The 22,580-nt window shown below is 40.9% G+C and overlaps 2 protein-coding genes across 12 annotated transcripts in view; both read left to right on the top strand.

The window, feature by feature from the left end:
- The window catches only part of rnf220a (ring finger protein 220a), a 310,863-nt gene extending 303,180 nt beyond the window's left edge, over positions 1-7,683 (top strand). For 7 of the 8 annotated variants that reach the window (XM_071490478.1, XM_071490474.1, XM_071490477.1 and 4 more), the window contains one exon: positions 5,264-7,683. In XM_071490478.1, coding sequence (XP_071346579.1) covers positions 5,264-5,335 — 72 coding nt within the window. In that variant the 3' untranslated portion in view covers positions 5,336-7,683. The remainder of the gene's footprint in view (positions 1-5,263) is intronic. The other variant, XR_011692828.1, reaches the window with a different exon arrangement.
- Positions 7,684-15,075: 7,392 nt separating this feature from the next.
- The window catches only part of LOC139628559 (eukaryotic translation initiation factor 4 gamma 1-like), a 97,702-nt gene continuing 90,197 nt past the window's right edge, over positions 15,076-22,580 (top strand). For 3 of the 4 annotated variants that reach the window (XM_071490316.1, XM_071490319.1, XM_071490318.1), the window contains exon 1: positions 15,076-15,385. The gene's annotated coding sequence lies outside the window, so the exon portion shown is untranslated. The remainder of the gene's footprint in view (positions 15,386-22,580) is intronic. The other variant, XR_011692809.1, reaches the window with a different exon arrangement.

Consider the following 22,580-nt stretch of genomic DNA (forward strand, 5'->3'; position numbering starts at 1 on the left):
TGCAAACACTTCCAGCTCTCAGTAGAGGAAAAGCTTAGATGGAATGGTCCCCAAAAGGCTTGTTAAAATGTTAGAATAAAGTGGTCAACCTCCAATGAGAACTACATAATGCCTCAGGTCCACACACACACACACACACACACACACACACACACACTGCTCTTGTTGGTTATTAGTTAGTCTAATACATTCACTAGTGTGTAATTAGCTGGTGCTAATGTGCTAAATGGAGCGCAGAGAAAAACTAGAGTTCCCGTCGGAGGAGGAAAACAGACTTCTCTTCATTTTCTCTCAGTTCTTCACTGTTTCCTCCTCCAGTTTTCTGCTCTTTCCTCTTTCTTCATTTTCCTGTTCGCCATCCCCTTTTCTCCCTCCAGCCTCATCCTGCTCACCTGCACAATTAGCTGACTTTAGACGTACACAGGGCAACAGTTGTTAACAAGCCGTTCCTCACCATCAGCTACCATGTTACACTTTTTAATTAACAACACACTTAGTATGATTAACCAAACATAAAGACAAGGGTAGGACTTTGTGGAGGAATGATTGTGTGCGTTCAGTGAGCATCCCTCACGCTCCCGAGGGGACGAACCATCAGAAGCTCAAAACCAGTTCGTTCCAACACTGAAGTTCATGACGGCATAGCCCAAAAGCTAACGAGGGAATTCCCATCAGCCTCTGTCATACTGTGAACTATTGTAGCATGACAGTTTGCCAACTATAAGCATGTTAACATGGGCAGCTCCACCCTCACTGGAGGTAAGGAGCGGACAACATTAAAGCTGTCTCCATCTTTCACCCTTCAGGTATTATTGTCTGTTGCAGCCTTAACGCTCCACCTTTGTGGCTGGAGGTTTTCAGCCATGTCTCGATATTGTTTTGAAATGGTTTGGGCCAATGAAACGCCAAAATGACCCAGTGATTGGACCGATATTTTATAATACAAAACCTTGCTCTGGCATTTAATAAACATTCTCACCAGGAAATTGCGATTTTCATTTAAATTGTGGTTGAATTTGAAGCAAAATAAGATCGTGAACAATTTAAGATCAATACTGATTCATGAAGAAGTTAATTTGGCCACAAATAAAACAGCGTGTGCATGTTTTATAAATTACTACGTTTTTTAAGAGAGATGGTGAGAAAAACCTTGAATGAGACCCATTGTTTCCATCTGCCATGTACCTGTGTGTGTGTGTGTGTGTGTGTGTGTGTGTGTGCGCGCGTGCGTGTGCTGCCGTCACTGGTCTAATATACAGGGCATAAAACTCTTAGCCTGGAGACAGCTATAAAAATGGGAGAGCCAACCTGATCAAAGTAAATGCCTGGGAATCTAGTTAACGTCAGCCCAGCCCCTCACCGCTTTAATGAGCCAGGCAGCTGGAGCGCAGCGTGACACACACACACACACACACACACACACACACACACACACACACACACACACACACACACACACACACACACGCTGCCCACACCAAAGAGGAGAACAGAACTTCGACAGGCGTGCAGACAAACAAGTGTGGGGATGAAGAACAGTGTTCCTCTCTCGTATGTTGGAGGATGGTGGGAGTGTGACAGGTGTTTCTCTGTCAGGGAAGGTTTTTGTAAAAGAGAAGATCATGTTTTACAAATGAGTCTCTTCACATGAATCTATTGGACCTTTTTTTTTTTATGCATTCATGTGGTTTTCAGGCCAGACTGCTCATCTGTTAATAATTACATACATATGGTAATTATAAAACACCAGGAAACATTATGCAGCTGGATTATACAAATTTCTGACATTTTACATAAGGAAACCCTGACACGATACATCAGCTTGACATTTAGGATGAATTTTTATAACTTTAATAACAACCCTGATACTGTTAACTGTTACACGAGCACAGGGCTGTGACGAACAGCTATTTTCATTATCGCTTAATCTGACAATTATTTTGATTGATCTTGATTAATCAACGGTTGTTTTTGTTTATAAAAAATCTGAAAAAAATGGGGAGACCCGATAGCCGAATGGTTAGGGCGCATACCACATAAGCGCAAATGCTCTTGGCAGGTGAGTCGCCGGTTCGACTCCCGACAGGCCTGACTCTTTCCTGCATGTCATTCCCCCTCCCCCTCAGTCTCCACTGTCCTATCAAATAAAGGAACAAAAGCCCCCCAGAAAGAAAGAATGAAGAAGAAAAGTGGAAAATGAAAAATCTCCCACAGTGCAGATGATGTCTTCAAATGACTTGTTGTGTCAGAACCCAGAGAGATTCAGTTTGTTATTTTGTGTCAGGTATGACAAAGAAATGAAATCCTGATTTTTGAGAATCTGGAACCAGAACATTTTTGGCATTTTTGCTTAAAGTATTTGATTATCAGAATAGGTGGCAAATTGTCTCAATCAGCTAATGGATGAATCAACTAATCATTGCTGCTCTACATAAGTGTGTGTACGTGTTTTTATGCTTCCACATTGGCGACACGGCTGCGGATTTCAGGCATCATGTTTTTTCATGTTGGAGGCAATATCAGAGGAAGGCTTTGAGGAAACATCTTCAAATTTGTTACAAACATTCACTTGGACTCAAGGATGAAGTGATTGGATTTTGGTGGTCAAAGGTCAAAGTTCACTGTGACCTCACAAAACACGTTTTTGGCCATAACTCACAAATAATTATGACACAATTAAACTCAAATGTTCGTAAGGATAAAATGAAGTGATGACATTTTATATCAAAAAGGTGAAAGGTCAACTTCAGTGTGACATCATAATGTCCTGCTAAAACACCTCTGGCCATTATTCAATGCTCTAACTCACGAAGGTGAGACTGTGACCATGTTGCCTGCAACTTGGCGGGTTAGCGGAGGGATACAACAACGAGCCTGTAATTCTAGTAAAACCATCATCCCTTTTAGTACTGACTCAGTGTGTCTACAGCACCACCTGTGATACAGAGGAGTTCATCCTCCTGAAAGTCTGCCTTTACAGAAACTCATGTATTGTCACATGTACAGCATTAGTAGAAGAAGAATCACAAACAGAAACGTGTGCACATCCATTTTAAACCATGCGTCAGATCCCAGACTCTACATCCTCCTCTCCTCCTTTTCTTCACCTCCACATTCCTCCTCCTCCATTCTCTCTTGAGACAATAAGAGACTGTTTTGACTACTCTGGAGCCACAAATCCTCTTAGCAGGAGCGTGTGAGATCTGCCAGCCTCTTGCACCACCTCAGTCCGTCGTGTGTGTGTGTGTGTGTGTGTGTGTGTGTGTGTGTGTGTGTGTGTGTGTGTGTGTGTGTGTGTGTGTGTGTGTGTGTGTGTGTGTGTGTGTTTTTTCACCCTTCAGACCACCTTCACCCGTGCACCCGCTCCAAAGACTTGATTCAGTGGCTTACAGGAAAAAAGCCTATAAATCTTTGGTCAGTACAAATGTTCAGGCACGTCTGACCCCAGAGAGGATTTGGAAGGTGCTGGCGCTCCAGTTATGCGATCCCTGCATTCTGTTGTACCTCTGCTAGATCTCACACATCCAGCATTTCCTTCAGTAAAGACTCCATTACTGAACTTACACCAGTCACATTTTGCACATCTTCTACGCAGCTCCCACGAGACTTAGCAAAGTCTTCACATACCAAAGAGACAGTTGTCTGACAGTGATATTTGCAACCTAAATATAAAGAATATGCCACTCATCAGGAGGCTAGAATGTAGAGAGCAAAGCTAAATTATAAGAGGAGCAGAGAGTCACAGGTATTAGCACAGATTCTATCATGACTCAAAAGAAGTTGCTGCAGCTTCCTCTCCTAGTGAGCTCCAGATGTGCCACCATACTGGAGTCATTTACATAATCTAATTTGACATTTATATGTATTCATACATCTGCAACCAATGCCGAACCAGAACAATGAAAGCTGTCGGCAGGAATGCGCCCCCAGCCAGAGCTGGACTGGTAGGGGAGGCAGCGGGAGGACAGCGGTGGGAGACCACCCAGTCAGAGTGTTGTTACACCGTCAGCCCTGTGCTGCGTATTATCACCTGCTGCTTTTACTGCAGATGGCACACACTCAAAGCGGCGCAGAGAGGTGGTGCTCTGCTGCAGACAGGCAGGTTTAGACTCACACTCGAGGAGGAGGTAGTCGTAGTTATATGACAGATTTTGGCTCCCCCATCAAAAGGACGCGTTGTATCATACGTGTGCAGCCTTTATTGCAGAGGAGAGGGGATGACTGTGTCTTTGTCATCACCACCACCACCACAGAGCAGAGAGGCTAAGTCTGTAGGTCGACCACTGATGATGGGTTTCATTCTCCGTTGAGCTAAGATTTTCCAGTTAAGGGTGTAACATCTTCAAATAGCTTGTTTCGTCCAGAGCAGGGTTGTGCCATATGATACTGTTCATGATGATACTGGTACAAACCAGTCCTTTCATGATATAAACAATAGTGCAACTCACATATAACTTATTTTTATCAGTACTATGTACAGCAGCACCACAGGTGGCCACAAAACAAGGGTGGTGTCACTTCCAGCTTCATTGCAGAGGAGTTGGTTCCAAAAAGCAACAACTTGGATCGTTTGGATTTAGTAACATTTTGGAGCCCACAGTGCACTGACTGTTTTTGATTTGTTATTCACATTGTATGTTTGTTTGGTTTGGTGATAAATCAGAGAAGTAAAACAAAAATTAAATAAAAGTTTTACCATTTGGGGAAAAAAAAGACACAAATGGCTCAGTCTGTCACAGTCAGGAGGAGATGTGTGAGTGAACAAGTGAGTTTGTTGATCACCAGCTGGACATATTTTACTGAATGTGGTTTGCATTGAGTTGAGGTTAGTGTCAAGTTTGATATTGATGAGCTGGATCCAGCTAAGTTGCATCAGTGACTCTGATCAGTGTGCTGTTTTAAAGTAGAGCGAAGAGCCGCAGCTCTACTGTACTGTTATATTGTAATAATCTAACTGTAGACTGATTATTCATCATAATAAAAACAGTTATTGCATGAAAACCTCACAGTTCTGTGATACTTTTTTAGGCCTTGTCACCGACCTCCAAGAGAAAGACAGCAGATCCTTAAATTAACATAATAAGAGAATTTTGAAAACGTTGTCCTTTGATTAATTATGTCAGCACTGAAATCCTGAGTCAATGAATGAACGCATTTGTGAGTGTTGTAAATATCACTGCTGACTGACTGACAATAACTCTCTCTCTCTCTCTCTCTCTCTCTCTCTCTCTCTCTCTCTCTCTCTCTCTCTCTCTCATCACAGGGGAACAAGAAGCTGTGTCCACAGTGCAACACCATCACCTCACCTGGAGACCTGAGGCGTGTCTACTTGTAAAGAGCACACACACACACACACACCCGCCCCCTCCGCCTCCTCGTCCTTCCGATCCATTCCTCCCTCCATCTTGGATTTCATCGCCCTCTCCATCAGTCACCGTTTGTTTCCTCCCTCTCTCCCGTGGCCTGGATCAGAGCTCAGAAACCCTCCGGGAGCGTCCAGAGACGAGACGCTGAAACTAAGAGGATGAAACTGGTGTGACTGAACGACTGAGCAGCGCTCACTGACTCTCTCTCTGCCTGGCCATCCATTAAAAAATGAAAACAGAGACCTGCAAGCTCCCCGATCAACAGGCGTGTTTCTTCTGCCTCACTGACAGGACTCCTACATGTCAGGCGGGGTGTCGCCCACTGAAGGACTTTTTGAAGTCGGTGGAGACGCCCACTGCCCAGCCGGGCCCTACTGAGACATGGTAGCTTCACGCTGCTGGAGCTGGAGCTCAGAGGAACTTCTTGATACAGAATATAAAGACTTCTTTTTTCCCCCCTCTCGCTCTTCTTTGACATTTCAGCGGTGCTGGACAAAGGACTCTCCCCTGAAGACTTGACAGAAAGCTTCTTTTTGTTTCTTCTTCTCTTCTTCCAGAGAGAAACTCTACCTTCATGCCCCTGTTGCTTAAGAGAATTAAAAAAAGGGCCACTAAAAACTGAGCTTTCAACCAAACTGAGAATAACCTCACAACCTTGAAAAGGAGTTTGACACTCTCTCTCCTCTTCCACCTCTTCTTCTCCTTCTTCTCTTCCTTCTCCTCGCAGGCCCCTCCCTCCCCTCTTCCCTCTTTTGTGGTGTTCTAGTGAAGTAAACCAAAATTTCTCCCCCCTCCAAGATGCAGTGCAAGCACATGTAAAATAGTTCTATGTATGTTTACAATGTTGGATGTAAATGACATAGAGTTCACTGACACACACACACACACACACACACACACACACACACACACACACACACACACGCGCACACACACGCACACAGACACAGGCACATGTTACCATCAGACACACACAGAATATATAATATCAAAGTCCTGTTTTTAGTTGGAAGGGTTTGGGAATGATGTTTGGGGAAAAAATGGCTGAAATAAAAGAAGCCTTCTGTATTTTTAAGAAAAAAAAAGATAATTTGAAGAGCCGTTAAAGTTTTATTTCACTGTACAGGAATAAAAAATTTAAGTAATAATAAACTACTCGAGATTAGATGGTCAGGATTTAGGTGGTGTAATTTTTCTGCAGAGCACTGGAGAGATTCCTGTTGCCCGAGGTTTCCTGCAAACAAGCAGAATGATGGAACTGCTCTTTAGTTGCAACAACATCCAACTGAGCCTCTTTTTTTTTTTTTTAACCTCCATTCCTGCTTCCTCTCAGTTGGAGTAACAACATGCTCAGATCATAGTCTAGACACGTTTCGTTTTACCCGTTCACGTCTCAAAAGAAAGCTTTTTCCATCGTTCTCATACTGCTACGCTGCAACAAAAAAAAAGGTCCCAAACTGGCAACCCTTAAGGGCAGGTTCTTTCTAAGTTATAACAGAAGAGGGAAGTCTGTGGAAAAAGAAGGATGGTCAAGGCTGAACTGGCAACCTCAACAACATTTCCCCCTCCTTCCCTCCTTCCCTCCTTCCCTCTCCACGGCAGCAGCAGCCAAGGTGGTGGTGTGCTTTGTGTTTGTAAAACTATGTATTCTGTGACGTCTGTATTGTTGTAAGAAATGCTGAAAAAAAAAAAAAATAAAACTTCTCAAATGCCACGAGTGGTCCTGTTGACACAACCCCGGGTGGTAAAATAAGACAGAAGTGAAGAAAAACGTTGCTGTGTTCACTGAAAAAAAGGGGAGGAAGATGGCCTTAACGCAAAAGACACACTTCTTCTGTTCCTGTGCATTTTTAACAGACTGTGTCATCTCAGTGTGCGCTCTCGCATTGGACTCGCTTGCATCTGAAGTTGATCGTCTCCATCCACTGTGAACTAATGTGAAAGGCCCACGGTTTAAAGATTCGTTTGTTTTCAGAAAGAAAGAAATGGGGTCTGGGATCCTTCTTGAGAGCAAGGAGAAAAACTGTGGGGTGAGAAAAGCATGAGTTGATAGCTGAGTGGACCTCTGTTCCCTTTGGGTTTAGCTCTTCATGTAGTTCACACATCCTGGTAGGTAAATGCTGGTTAGGAAAAAAAACGGGATGTGACGCTGCGATTCCTCTGATCTTCCGTTGATTCGAACCTGCCCCAAAGATGACAAATTGCACAAGAGGATTGTGTCAGAACTAATTTGTGTCTTGTATATTCTTGGAAATGGTACATGTCTTTCCCGTTTGTAAACTACATTTGACATTAATTAAATGATTGTAAATCTCAATTACTCCCCTCGGCTTTTCTTGTTTTCAGTTCCCCTCATTCCTGCCAGTGCATGTGTGCCAAGACAGCAAGTCAGTGTTTTTTTTTTTGGTTTTGTTTTCAGTCCTTGAGAGTCTGAGCTAATGTATTATTATTCTTCCATCATTGCTGAACATGATAATCCTGATGCAGGTCTGTACAGGATGCCAGACACGTGGAGTGGCAGAAACAAACTGGTTTCAGCCACTGGTCCACTACTTTAAACCTTTTCACCATTTATGTCATACGTTCCTACCAGTGGTTCCCAACCTGTGGGCTGCAAAGGTATTGCAAGTGGGCCGAGAAATCATTTGCAAAACTGAACAATTATGGTGAAAAGATGCAATGATAAAAAAATGTATATATAAATTATGTTTTTAAATGTTTTAAAACAAAATGATTTTTATAAACATTAAACATGTTTAAAAACTGCATAGGAGGAACTTTTCTTTCGTCACCAGCTGGACCACATCATGTACTTCTGTGCCGTCTCGGTCTGATTGTGCTACAAGATTATATCCATGTCAAAAACTAGAGTATCCAAAACAAATGACACATGGTGAATCGACGTGAAGTGATCTGTCTCCTGTCAAACAAAAAAACAGAAATTGAGCTTCTCGTGCTTTGAGCTAATTCCTGAACGTTTGATCGATTTTCATTTTATCATCATTTTTATTGTCATAAAAAGAGCTCTGAGAACCATTATTTGGCCTCCATATTGTTACGGGGTCGGGCCACCAACATTTTTGAGATTTGGGCCACGAGTTGGAAAGAGTTGGGAACCACTGGTTTGTATTATTTCAACTGTTAATCCAGTGTTTTTAGCGATCTATTCTTTTCTACTCTATTTCAAATGTATCTGTGCCTTTAAATTAACCTATTTCAACCGTTTATTCACTACTTTACTTTTAGCTAACTGTTGCATCATGAACCAGCGTCGACTTGAAGGTATCTGGTGGAGTTTTTGACCTCTAGTTCAGCTAGGTAGCAGGTAAAAGGCATTTAGTAACTTTGGTAGAGATAAAGGGTTTGCCCTAACCCTAACCCTAACCCAAAATTTCTGATTTATTCAGCGTATTTTAAGATTATCCAAGCAGAATGTGAGATACTAGCTCCTACCACTGCCCAGACAGGCTGGCTGAAACAGCTAGAAGATGCTGCCATGCTAAAAGCCTGTTTTCCATAAGGTGAAATGACCACATGTATATGTGTTAGATCATTGTATGAGTGAGTCATTAAGACAAGTGCTGTCAGATGCTAATTAAGTTTTACTGCAAGGGAGGAAGCCACAGCAGGAGGTGAGTCTCACTTTCAATCCAACTGGCTTGAGATCAGTTTTGATGGCAGGGCGGCATCACTGATCTCTCAACCACAATGTGAGTACATCCATCCCAACCACCACAGACCTATGTATAATGTGAATGTTGAGATTTTGTAAAAAAAAAAAATCAAATATCGGTGCTGTAGAGCAAGAACAAACCCAACTGAGTCATAAACAAAAAAAAAGTTTTATCTGACATGAATACACAGACTTATTTTATGCACATTCTTTGAGATTATGCCTTGAACCTAAATCTTACCAAACCATGAACAAAGTGGCATTGGACAGTCTGATTTTTGCTACAGAGACAGCAAAAACTGTTTTAGAGGGCCCAAACAAGTGAAGTCCTCCTGTTGATGTGGGCGTCACATTAGAAAATGCTTGAATGTGAGCTGAGCTGATCCAGTAACCAAACAAATTTTTAAACATTGTGTCACTTTTACAACTGAACACCATGATAATTTTACATGTTTTGAGAGTTTTTGATTGTGGCTTGATTTTTTTCAGCCTATTGAAAATGGATAGTATAAGATTTTCATAAGGAAAAAATATTAACTCGATAATTTGTTTCTGTACAACTGCATTTTGACAAGTCGAGTCCCTGCTGTGAGTCAAAACAAGACAAGTAAAGTTATACAAAGTTCTGATGATCTGCCCCAGTTTCCACATTTCAATCAGTTAAAGACATTGGTCGTGAAAAGTCTAATTTTACTGTCAACATTAACAAAAACTGTTACAGCTGCTTACACCTTATAAATCTCACTGGTATTTGACATTTTGTGGAAATGTAGAGTCCAGATGTGTTTTCACCCGTCTGTTTATTTGTCAGCAAAAAGGACTGAACTGATTAGAGGGGTGGGGCGTGGGCCAAGGAAGAACCCATTACATTTTGGTCCAGATCCAGTTAAAGGGGCAAATCCAGGAATTTTTAAAATAATTTTCCTTAATGTGCAGGATTGTCTGGGCTTGGCGGAGGAAGTATGTGCTCTGCTGAGTGGCATTCTACATATTACTATTACAATATATCTCCATGTGGAACTTGCATTGTGCTATGCTGTCTTTCCTCCTGCAATCCAAATCTCACCCCTCCCCATGAGAGCTTGTTTGTGGGCATCTCATTAGAAAATCCCCTAGTCGTGTTTCAAGAACTAACATTGCGCCAAAACCCCAAGAATCCGGAGATATGCTTTGTAGGTTCTTGCAAGAATCTGGATCATATCTGGAGCGTATTTGGAGACTTTTTGATCTGGCATCTTGCAATACCGTGACTGGAGTATGTCCAGTCCAGATTTCATCATATATGGGTCATAGTTTGAAATATCTGGGCAACTACATCTGCAGATTCTGGGGTACTTTGCACAATGAAAATCTAACTTATCTAAAAAGAAATACCTGGAAAAATGTCTCAAGCCTTAGTCAAGTCTCAAGTCATGAATACCAAGTCAAAGTCAAGTGGAGTCTTTTATCAGTAATAGTCAAGCAAGTGTCAGTTCTCAAGTTTGTGACTTAAGTCCCCACCTCTGTCAGTTTGTAGTGCAGGCTTTCTATTGGCTTTCTATTGGAAATTTCCATTTCTCAACTGAGATAACTCTGAAGACATCATCAGGGATATATCCTGAAACTTTAAAAATCTCATCTAGAGCCACTGAGGACATTGTACAACGGGCTGCACAGGGGAGTACTCCCAATGGTAAGAAACTCACATCAAATATGGGGCTTGGAATCTGGGTTAGACTCCTGCTCTATGAGATGATGGACACTAAACAAAACCTGACACATAACTTAATTTTTGAGCTACCTTTATGACAATTATCACTCCTCACACACTACACAGGAGTAGTCACTCAGACAACTCTTACTGTTAGCTGATGTTCGTGTTTCACTGGTTAGTGAAGCCGACCAAGAAGGCAGCATCGCCATCTAGAGGACTTCAACACACAGTCACTGTTCTCTCCAGAAAACTACATAAACCCACTACTGCTATCAGGCAGCTGTAAGCAGATGGTGTCAGCATGCTTGGTGTGTGTGTGTGTGTGTTTGTGTGTGCTTGCCTGCGTACTCTTGTTAAACAGTGTTATAGAAACTGATCCTGCCAAACATCAGAGCTCATTTAACAGTAACATTAATTAGAAAGAATTACAACAGTATGATCCCTCTCACATCTCAGATCTGTGTCCAAGCCTTAAACAAAAACAGTATTTTTTTATTTTTTTATTTTTTTTTGTGCCCCAACAAAGGTGAGGCCTTAGACTGAGCCCTGCCCAGTAAGCGCTCCTGTAAGTGCTGTCAGATGCTAATAAAGTTGTATTGAATGAGAGGAAACCACAGCAGGAGATAATCTTTGAGTTGTGTTGAGCTTCTGGACATGATGAATGCAATAAGCTGAGTGTATATGAATGTACAGTATTGTCTCATAGGTATCTAATAAGTCAGTAATTTGGACGCTAATATTTAAAAACACATTCTGTCACCTTTTTAAGTTGATACAGCAAACTTGTTAGTAGACGGTTGCTAATTTAAACATCCAGTAGTTACAGTAACAGATGTGTTTCTGGCCTCCTGTGAACGTAAGTCCAATATTCACTTTGTTAGTTCTGTTGTGTTCTGTTCTCCTGTGATTCCTATCAACACCAGACAGTGTTGAAGTCAAGTCATTAAACCTCGAGTCCCTCGCGTTCAAGTCCGAGTCTAAGTCACCAAAGGTGGGTCAAAGTCCACTCCCCATTTCCTGAGCCTTCAAGGTTGAATCTTAGTCGAGCTCCAAGATGGGCTCCAGTGCTCCACTCTGGCACAAAGAGCTGACGTACAAATAAAAAGCTCTGCATAAAAACAAATGACACAGCTGTCTCCAATTCAAAGGGAGTTCATTTACTGTGTGTGACACAATCATGTGCACACATGCACCAAAACTAACAAAAAAAGTTACAAGGCTCTTTATATGTTAAATGCTTCACTATGTTCCACTCAGTTAATAGTGGATATGTTAAACAGGGTGCTTTTCTGTTTATTATAGCGCCACCTTTAGAATAATTACTCCATCCAGATTGTCAGTGGAGCTCAGATACCAAGGATTTAACACCAGCCTATTTAACTGGACCCTGGACTTTCTGATCAGCAGGCCACAGTCAGTCAAGGTGAGTAACCTGACATCTTCATCTCAGATGCTGAGTACAGGCACCCCACAGGGCTGAGCCCCCTCCTCTGCTCCCCCTTCACAACAGGGAACAAGAACATCATGGTTAAGTTTGCCACAGTCGGAGGTCAGTCAATAACAATGTCGAGGCACCCAACAGAGAGGAGGTCCAGCACCTTGTATCTTCATTCTCCACAAACAAACTCACCATCAGCACCAAGAAGACGAAAGAGCTCATCACTTCAGGAAGTCCGCCATCACCACCCCCACACCCATCCACATCAATGGCACTGAGGTTCTAGTTCCTGGGTGTGAATGTCACCACGGACCTCTGCTGGGGCCACATTGTGCTTGGTGAAAAAAGCCCAATAACTCCTCCACTTCCTCAGGCAGCAGAAGGAGGCCGGGCTCTCCGAACAGATACCGCAGCCCCAGTCATCCATAAACCTGCTTATTAATAATAGAAAAAAGATGCTCCCTATGACTCAAGAACTCATCGTCACGTTTATTAAGTATCAAAATAATCCAGTGATAGTTATCAATACATCCAATGGAACTCCTAATAGCGAATTTGGCATATTTAATTTTCCAAAATGAAAACAAATATAGGTTAAAAAACAGTCCTCCAACCTAACTGTATATGTCTTTTTTTTCAGAGGAGGGCTTCCTGACTGAGCACCCCTACAGTAGTAGGAGATATGCCACAGATAAAATATTAAAAATCACTGGTGAAAAACAAATAAGAGATTCTTTTATGTTGTGACACTGCTATAGAAAAGGTTTGGTTAGGTTTGGGAACAAAAACAACTTGGTTGGATTTAGGGAAGGATCATGGTGTGGGTTAAAATGAGTGCTTGCATTTGGCTTCTGTATGTGTACTGGTAACTGAGGGGGTTTACGTCAGCGTCAGATGAACAGTGCAGGAATGACAAAGTCATCTTGATTGACTCTGTACCCCCCAGTGGTAAAGTCAAAAAATACACAGGTAGATTTTCAACAGGACTGTGTAAAGTGTTTCTACAAACAAACTGATGACATCTGAATATTTCTGAAACATGCTGTTGTGACTTCTAATAATAATAAATGATAAATAATTCTACTCATCCTAACAACATTTTATTAATGATATAAGTTGTAATGTGAATAGGACATACACTGAACAGCAGTATAAACATTTGAGGAATATTGAAGAATCCCCCTGATGTCAGATCCATGAAAATGTCTTTTGGAGGTCAGACAGTGTGTGTCCTATCTGGATGTACAGTATGGTATGGTCATTATTGGCATTTTAAAAACACACACACTCTCACACAGACTAATCAATGTCACAGTATTCTCCCTGTCCCGTCCTCCTTCCCACACCTCCACATACACACCCATACATATGATACATTCACAGTTCATGTGCAAAGACCCTTAAACACACACTCAGAGGAACACACACAAACTCACACACACACACACACACACACACACACACACACACAGTTTAACCCAAACTGCATATTGATTCAATCACTGACTTACTCTGGGCAGATGAGTACAATAGTATTGGCCAGGTCAACAGGGCAGTGTGTGTGTGTGTGTGTGTGTGTGTGTGTGTGTTGGTGTTGGTGTTAAACTCCAGGTTGGGTGCCAGATGTACCAGGAAATCTATCCAAGAGGCGCCTGCAGAAAGAGGCAGGAAATTGAACCAGTTGACAGAAGAACCCCCTCAAGGCTGGATCAGAGTCATTAGCACCATTCAGCTCATCAGCCAGCTCCACCCTAAACCACTCACTGAGTTCCCATGGTTGTTGTATGCTTTTCAAATGAGCTTTAAATGATGAATGAAATAACAATACTCAAACAATCAAAAGCTCAAAAAAACTACACTTCTATTTAACAATTAAGTACAATACAAATTAAGTAACCCTTACACTCCTGTAAAATTAGCCTGAAATGCCAATCCAAGGTGTCCCCAAAGTAAACTGAAAGCTGTTCTTGAACTATTTGGAGGACAGTCATGGTTTTGGTCTCTTTTTAAAGGTGACACTCAACAGTCAGACTCACTTTAAGTGCCACTGGCAGTGAGTTACAAGAGTTTGGATACACTAAAGGAGAGGGCTTTTATTTTTGCCTGAATATTTTTTTGAAAACAGCTGCCTGTAGATGACTGCAGATGTGAGTTATTAGCTGGAAAACTAATTCAAATTCAAATTTGGTAACGACAGAAAATGAATATTTTACACGTTTTTCTCAGGATATGTCTGCATGATTTCCAAAGAAAGGCCATTTGGAGACTTCAAAAAGGACCCTAGGTCAAATATTTTGGATAAAAAGGCTACTAGTCTTGAAGGCTACTAGTCCTATTTTTGGGCTCTAATGAACAGTGACACTAGGTCGGTATCCTATCCCATATCCAGATTCACTTTCAGTATTAGCACTAGCATAGACATTATACTGCTTTTTCCCAGTATGGATATAAAAACGAGTAAATATAGGTGGTGTGGTGGAAAATATAATTTATATACAACAGAACACATCAAACCGTTCACATTTTACAGTTATGAGTACTTTGGCAGGTACCTGTCTGTCTGTCTGTGTTTCCTAGGACATATGAATAACGTCGCTTTTCTACATGTGACATGACATGAAGAAAAAAAATTAAAGTCGATGAAAGGTATAAATAATTATATGACGTAAACTGTTATCATCAGTGATGTCATAGAACACAGCAAATTATTAACAACAATTTATATTTACAACACACTATTTACATTTACAAATAAAAACATTTTGTGCCTATTGGCCAACACTCTCTGCCTGTAGCAGGTTCGGCTTGTGCTCGAAATTCTTGACTAAAAGTTAATTTTCTGAACCGGTTTATTTTCCTCGACTCTCATTGGCTATTCAAAGCGCCACTGACCAGCACAGTCGGTTACAGTTGACTCATGTTTACACAGCAAGAGGGGCAGACCCTTCTTTTCAATGCGGACTCTGGTTGGCCATTGTAGGCTGTCAGTAAGACATGGAAGCTCCTATTGGTCAAGGGAGGTGTCAATCGAAAGGTCAGCATGCAGCCGGTATGTTGATAGCATTGTATGGCTAATGTTTACATGCTAACTCCATGTCCGTGTGATTGATGGAAGAATGTGTTTTGGACTAAATACTTTACCTGGACCTTTGCTAATATTACACGACCCTTTTTGTCGGGGTTTTATCTGTTGGCGGAGGACTGAGACTTCATTGGTGAGTTGCATTTTTTAATGGCTTGTTTGTTAGTCGTTGGTCTGACAGAGGGGTTGGTTGTACCTGCTGTTATGATTGTATCTTAAAATGGTTTGCGTCAATCTTAGCTTTCCAGAGATATGTCACATGAGTGCGCACTGACACACAAGAGTTGTGTACACACTGAAGTTGTGTGTGTAACGTTCAGATGACCCGTCGGCGGGTCAGAGTGGGGCTAAGGGGTTAAGTAATTAGCAGGTGCTTGTACTGTTACTTCTTTACTTCTACTATATCAGGGGTTATTTGGGCCGGTGTTCCGGTTTAAGTGGTGGTCATGTTATCTGGTGATATCTGCGTACATATTTCACTTCCTGTTGGAGTATGTATGTTCACCATAGCAGATCCACCTGTGTGTCTGTGAAGTGTGGCCAGATATTGAAGACCTTGCCCAAATAAAACTAACAATCACCAGGTAATGTTTAATGCATATCCATGTCAATATCGGATAATAATAATCTACAGACAATAATACTAAACTTGCTGGCCAAAAACAAATATACACATAAATTAAGCCCACATTGGGATTTGAATTGCTGTGTTACTGCAATACAATTAACCAAGCAGATGCCCTCCTTATTTTCTTATTATTTCTTATTTCTTATTTCTGCTGTGGTGAAAATGAGAAATCTGTGATCTGCGGGCACAGGAAGTGGAATGTGTAAACAAATGTCATTAGATAACATGACCACCAGTTGAACTGGAACACCGGTTCAAAATCATGTCATCATATCACACTTGAATTTTTTTTTTTTTTAAATCTCCCAGTAAACCTAATAGCATATGGGTTTGATGAGAAATTCACTAGCCTGTAAAGACTATATATTGTTTTGCTCCGTGCTCAGTTTTCAAAAGTACATTTCTGAGTTAGCTAATATGTGTTTATATTATAGTATATGTGTTTTTACTAAGCTGCGTTTCCTTCTTGAACTCTCCTCCCTTGTGGTATCTGGTCATTTCAATAAGAGATGTAGAAAACTCATTTATAATGATGATGTTGATGCATGATAACACTGACACTGACAGCGCACGGACAGACAAAACAGCAGCAGAGAGTTTTATCAGACCATTAGGAGAAAGTGAGAAATTTCTTATTGTCATAGATTTTACATCATTTTTTCCCATGCTGCTCCTCTCACGCTGTGGGCACGTGTGTAAATGAGTTACTCTGGTTACCGCAACACACTGTGTCTCTGTCACGTCTTTACAAAAATCAGGAATACACTTGTTCCACGATACTGAAATCTTGTGATATAACTTTACATTTTTGGTACTATACAATATGTACAATAAATATAGTTTACAATTTGTTAAACAGGCTTTATGTGCACTGAGGACAAAGTCTGAACATCAGAGCCAAGTTTGTGAGCATTACAGTAGTCCTGGATCTGACATAATGAGTTTATTATAAAATTAAGTGGGGCAGAACTTCTGCCTTTACTTTTGATACTTACGTACATTTTGCTGATTGTAGTTTTCATGACATTACTTCTAACAGAGAGTTTTTACACAGTGGTCATGACACTTTTACTTCAGAATATCAACACTTCATTCACCACTGCAGTAAACATGGGACAGTAGTAGCAGCTTGGTACGTGCTGAAGTCTGACATATTTCAGCTAATTTATAAATATGTTTTTGCTAAATGAGTGAAAACATTTTAATATCTTTGTTCACTGACTCACACGATGTAAAGAAATGGTTTTATTTATTTACTTTTAAGTTCTGCAGTTATTTACTGCACCACTTCTTTTTAAACGCTGTTTTAAGTATTGATGTCAGTTGTTGGTTTCAGAAGAAGAAGACTGTGGTGTGTGTGTTATGTTAACCCCCACAGCACCACTGAAGAGGTTGGTTATTATGTGCCTGGTGCAGATAAAACGCACAGTGAGGGTTCACCTGTTGGGGGAAATGTTGTGGGGCAGCTGAAAGAAGCTGAACCCAGTGTATTTAAAACCTGTGGTGCATTTGTGTCCATCGGGAAAAGAGGATGTGTATAGCTGTTTGCCTCAGAGCCGAGTTGCCATTTAATAGAGGAGAGATCAGAAGAAGAAGAAAAGTTTTTGTTTAAAGAAAAAGTTTCTATTATTTTTTTGTTTAATTTTTATTAATTAATTTAATTATTTATATATTTTGTGATTTATATGGTATTTTATTAAATCTATCTGATTTTACATTTATATATATATATATATATATATATATATATTTTTTTTTTATTTTTATTTTTTTTTAATTGTCTTTTTATGTGAGGCACTTGGTGCATATATTTTCTTTGTTGTAAAACCTTTTATGCTACATTTCCTATATAAAAGGTGCTACACAAATCAAGTATATTATCATCATAATTATTATAAATGTCAGTTGTAGCTCCCAGTATGGTGTTCACGCCAGCACCTACCCTGCCCTCCTGCAGTGAATCTAACTTACCACATGGTGGCAGTGTTTGGCAGCTTTACAGTTTGTCATGCAAGCCCTTGTACAATCTCCTTAACTCCATAGAGTAGTTCAGTGAAAGATGCAATGTTTTCTATTTAAATGTTTGTCTTGTTACTGAAATATCTCACACAGGATTGCAAGACATGTACTGGATTACAAAAGGACAATTCAAGATCAGTGATACGTTCACTTGCTAGTTTGCTACAAACCTGTAACAGATATATGTGACCAGAAAAACAAAATTCCCAAGTGTAACTCTTAGGTCACAGTTGTACAAATTTAACCCCAATGAGCATATTTTTCAAAAACAGACATACAAAGAAATCAAGTATTTGAAGATACTGTTTATCAAATTGTCAGAACATAAACATATTAAACATAAATGAAACGGTGACATGGACATAAACATTAAAAAGAAAAGTTTCTGTTTAAACAAAGTAGGAACACTGGAAGCTAATGTGGGAAAAGGACAGAGAGCTGAGAGAAACGATGATGAGCGAGGTCACCTCACCTGCTTTATCTGCTCCTTTAGTCCCCTTCACCACTCCTCCTTTCATCTTGGTCAGCCCCCCAGGGGAGAACACTGGCCCTCTGTGTGTGTGTGTGTGTTGGGGAAAGAGGGGGGTCTTGGGGTCTTGCCACAGGATCCCCATATCTTGAAAGAGAGAGATGACAACATAAGATAATGGTGAAAAGGACTAACAGGGGTTTGTGGAACGTGTGTGTGTGTGTGTGTGTGTGTGTGTGTGTGTGTGTGTGTGTGTGTGTGTGTGTGTGTGTGTGTGTGTGTGTGTGTGTGTGTTGGGGTGGGGATGGGGGCTCTTTTCCTCCTAAACCTCCTAAAAGACCTGTGATATTCTACCTGCTTGTCTTTACCCCTCATACACACACACACACACACACACACACACAAACTTGAAGAGGCTGTGTGTGTGTGTGTGTGTATATATTTATATAGTCGACCCTCACTATTCCAACCTATTGTTGACCCATAACGCGCTAATAGTCAGAAAATAGCTAATTTCGGGTCTGCAGATATCAGATTTAGGATGTTGGTATGTGCCTGAGTAGAGCTGGTAGTGATATAAAGGCCTCACTGTGTCATCTAACACCACAGTTTTAACACTGTGTATTATTGTACATGATAAATTGACAACCATTACTTTCCCCGTCAGCACTGTATTCAGTCGGTGACATAATGTTTAATTGAAAGAAGGCTGGGGCGTTAAGAGTTATCCATTGAACATATTTGAAATGCTGTGAACAACAGGATATTTGTTATTTATACCGGGGTAGACACCATGAGGCACAGGGCACGTCGCACAGATGGAGGAGCAAGAAGAGTGAAGAGAATCAGTACAGACAAGATGTGGAGCGAGATTCCTGGAAGGACCCAGTGGACAGTTCGTTCTGGAGAAATCTGGAGGTGAATGGGGTGGAGATGGGTGGTGTTAACAGGACAACAGCTGACACCTGCAGAGAAAACTGTTTTTAATGTTTTACAACAGCGAGATGATTGGCTCTCAAGAGTTGTGGCAACATGTGATTTATTGAAATGAACAGTATGAACAGCCACAGTCTGAGATAGAAGTCGGGGAGGAATACAAATCTAAATAAATAGTGTAGGCATGAGAATAGCTTTGGTCCACGCTAAGCTTTGTATGATAACGACGTTAGTTATGACACATGTAAACTTACTACAACACTGACAGTTTTGTGGCACTTTGGGTTGAAGAGTCTCCAGAATCAATAGGTTTCTTCTTTTTGGGATTGTGCACGTGTGCAGCACTGTTTTAATACTAAAGATCCCCCAGCGAACATTTGGTGGTCTTAATAATGTTTGCCACAGTTGAAGAAAGAAAAAATACCAGTTTGTGAGAAAATGAGCTGTTTTGATTCTGAACACATTGTGAGCTATATTTACAGCTTCATTTTATAACAGGGCGAACACAGGATGCAACACGAGGATGCAGCTCTTCACGTGCACAGGTGTCAAATGGTGCAACTGCCGCTGATACTCTTTTTTTTGTCCGTTATTACTGACCCGCTGTTCAGAGCACCAGTGTGACCTTGTGTATGCAAAGCAAAACAAGCAAAGCGATGCATGGCCGGTGTTCACTGGTGGATCCTGAGCTAGTATCCACATGTTAATCCTGACTGTGTTGTGAGGCGAAGACAAACTGTTGACAAATTAGGCGGGGTGGCCGATAAGAACACATCACAATATGTCGGTCAGTCGGACTCCACGCTCGTACAGCGTCATCATGGTTGTCACACGGCCTAAAAAGGTTTTCACTCACGAGCTTTTAATTTCTTATCAAACAATACAAGGATGACGAAAACACGTCATTTAAACTTCCAAATCCACTGACCTAAAAAGAAAGAAATACATGTCATACATGAATAATGTGTTTGTCACATTCTAGCTCAGTGTAGCTGAGCTTCATTTTAATGTTTCTCATATTTTGCAGTGTAAACAGTTTAAAGTAGAATGAGAGGATCTCAGTGTAACACATTAAGTTACAGCAGCCCTGTTTGAAGGTGCAGCTAATCTTCCTAAAGCTTGACTGTAAAATAATATTAGGTTTTGTTTGCATGGCACTTTGTGTAATCACAGTAGAGCTCAAGTAAAAACCAACAGGAGGTGATAGGCAGCACACACACACACACACACACACACACACACACACACACACACACACACACACACACATAAACTATAGCTATAACAAAGGAAGAATTTGTCTTTGTGGCCCTAATTGAATATTTGTCACGTGTTGTTTGAGGCTGAGAGATGGAAGCTGCGCTTCTCAAAGCACTAAAAATGTGAGACCGAACCTCCAGACGTCTTTAACAAACGCATGTTGTTAGTGCTTAACATTGCAGATTACCTCTTTTTAGCTATTTTTAGTGAAAGCAGAAGAAGTTAAGGTTGTAGAATGAGTCATCTCAGAGTCCAAGAAAGGAAAAAGATCTGTTTCCATGCAGTATTTGTACTGTGTTCGGTATTTGTATTACTGAGGAAAGAAAAATAAACATTAGAAATTAAAGTATTATTTGATAAGGATGCTTGGACTCAGGCTCACCATCTAATCAGCATGTACCATCTGCTGTACGTGCACTGAAATTAGGTGCTAGTCCTGGCAGCAACGTACTTGAGTTTTTTCCAATCATTACATGTGATTGTATCACCCTGAATATTAGAAAAAAAAACCCATTAAAATCCTTCATTATATATTTTGTGTAGCTAGAAGAGATACAAGATAAAAACTATACCTCTTTGAGTGTGTTTCAAAATCTTGTGATTAAATGATGGCTCAACAGTCAAGTTTCCATAATAATGATGATGATGATGATGATGATGATGATAATAATAATAACAGAGTGGAACACTAGAGCCTTGACTCAGACCTCAACAATCAGATCCATGACCTGATATTGATCCTTATGAAGAATAAGGATGTTGCACACTCTGGTCCAGGATATCCTTTAACACTCAGTTGGTGTTTGTGAGTGAAGCATTACTATTAATTTTACAGTACCTGTCTGAACACACAGATGCAGCAGATAAACTCCTGATAGACACAGTCTGTTTACACAGTCTCCTGCAGAGCTCCTTCCTAACTCCCCTGTGGATTAGCCGTCACTAATGAGACGTTAACACTTATAACTGACAGAAGCAAATCCATGTCCTGATCCCATTACTGAGGTGTTAGTTTGTCAAAGGGGAAGAGTCCAGAGTGGCTGTTTATTGTTGTCAAGATTTTTACAAGCAAATGGGTAAACTTCATCTTCTGACTCAAGCAAACAGTGGAACAATGCTCGGTTAGTGGAAGCTTAACGCAGACAGGGATTATAGTCCTGCTGTTTTAACATTTGTACACATGTGCACACACCCGCTGTCACACAGAGGCCCATTGATGGTTTAAGGAGACTTGCAGCAGCTGTCACACTGGATTGTTAGAAATAGTTGGAAGTTTGTGCAAGCAGTGAAGAAAATCATTTAAAGATAAATGTCAAAAATGACACCATCACCACCTTCATACTTCACAGGAACGCCCCCAAGCTCCCGCCCACCTGACCAGGAGTTGGTGAGAGTCAGGGTCTTGCTCAAAGGCACCTCTGCTGGCACATGCCAACCACAAAGAGGAGTAAAGCCAGACCTTCTGAATGTCTTTATATGAGATTATATTTCAACCGATATTTGAATTCTCCTCTTGTCGTGTAAGGAATTATAAACTGTAATTATGTAGCAGCTATTGTGGAGATTTTTCCATTTTTCAAAAGAGGATACAAGCTTGTCTGGACATATTTGACGAAGCAGTGTCTAACTTTAAAGCTTCCGAGAGGGTGTTATGGTTATGACGTAACCCTTTTTCAACAAAGCACATAGCATCAGTAACGCACTGTTGTTTAAGTGAGCTGTCCCTTCACAATGTAAAACATTTAGAGGGACCCATTGGGGTGTTATGTTTGGTATTTCACTCAGAAAGTGGAAGCTAGCATGCCAGGCTAACTAGCCTCCACTCGAAATGTGGACATTGCTAATGTTAGCATGGATTCCCACCAGACTTTACTTCTTGTTCTTGTTGCTTAATCACCTCCTGAGTAAGTAGCTGCTGTGTTTGTCCAGCATTATACACAGAACAAAGTCTAGCTTGTGTTAACTGTCTCTCTGTCATGGGTACAGCTGTGATGAGTGAAATTTACCAGACTGTCA

Source organism: Trachinotus anak, unplaced genomic scaffold (assembly GCF_046630095.1).
Source record: "Trachinotus anak isolate AG129_WGS33_773 ecotype Australia unplaced genomic scaffold, CSIRO_AGI_Tana_v1 ptg000012l, whole genome shotgun sequence".
Classification (NCBI taxonomy): domain Eukaryota; kingdom Metazoa; phylum Chordata; class Actinopteri; order Carangiformes; family Carangidae; genus Trachinotus; species Trachinotus anak.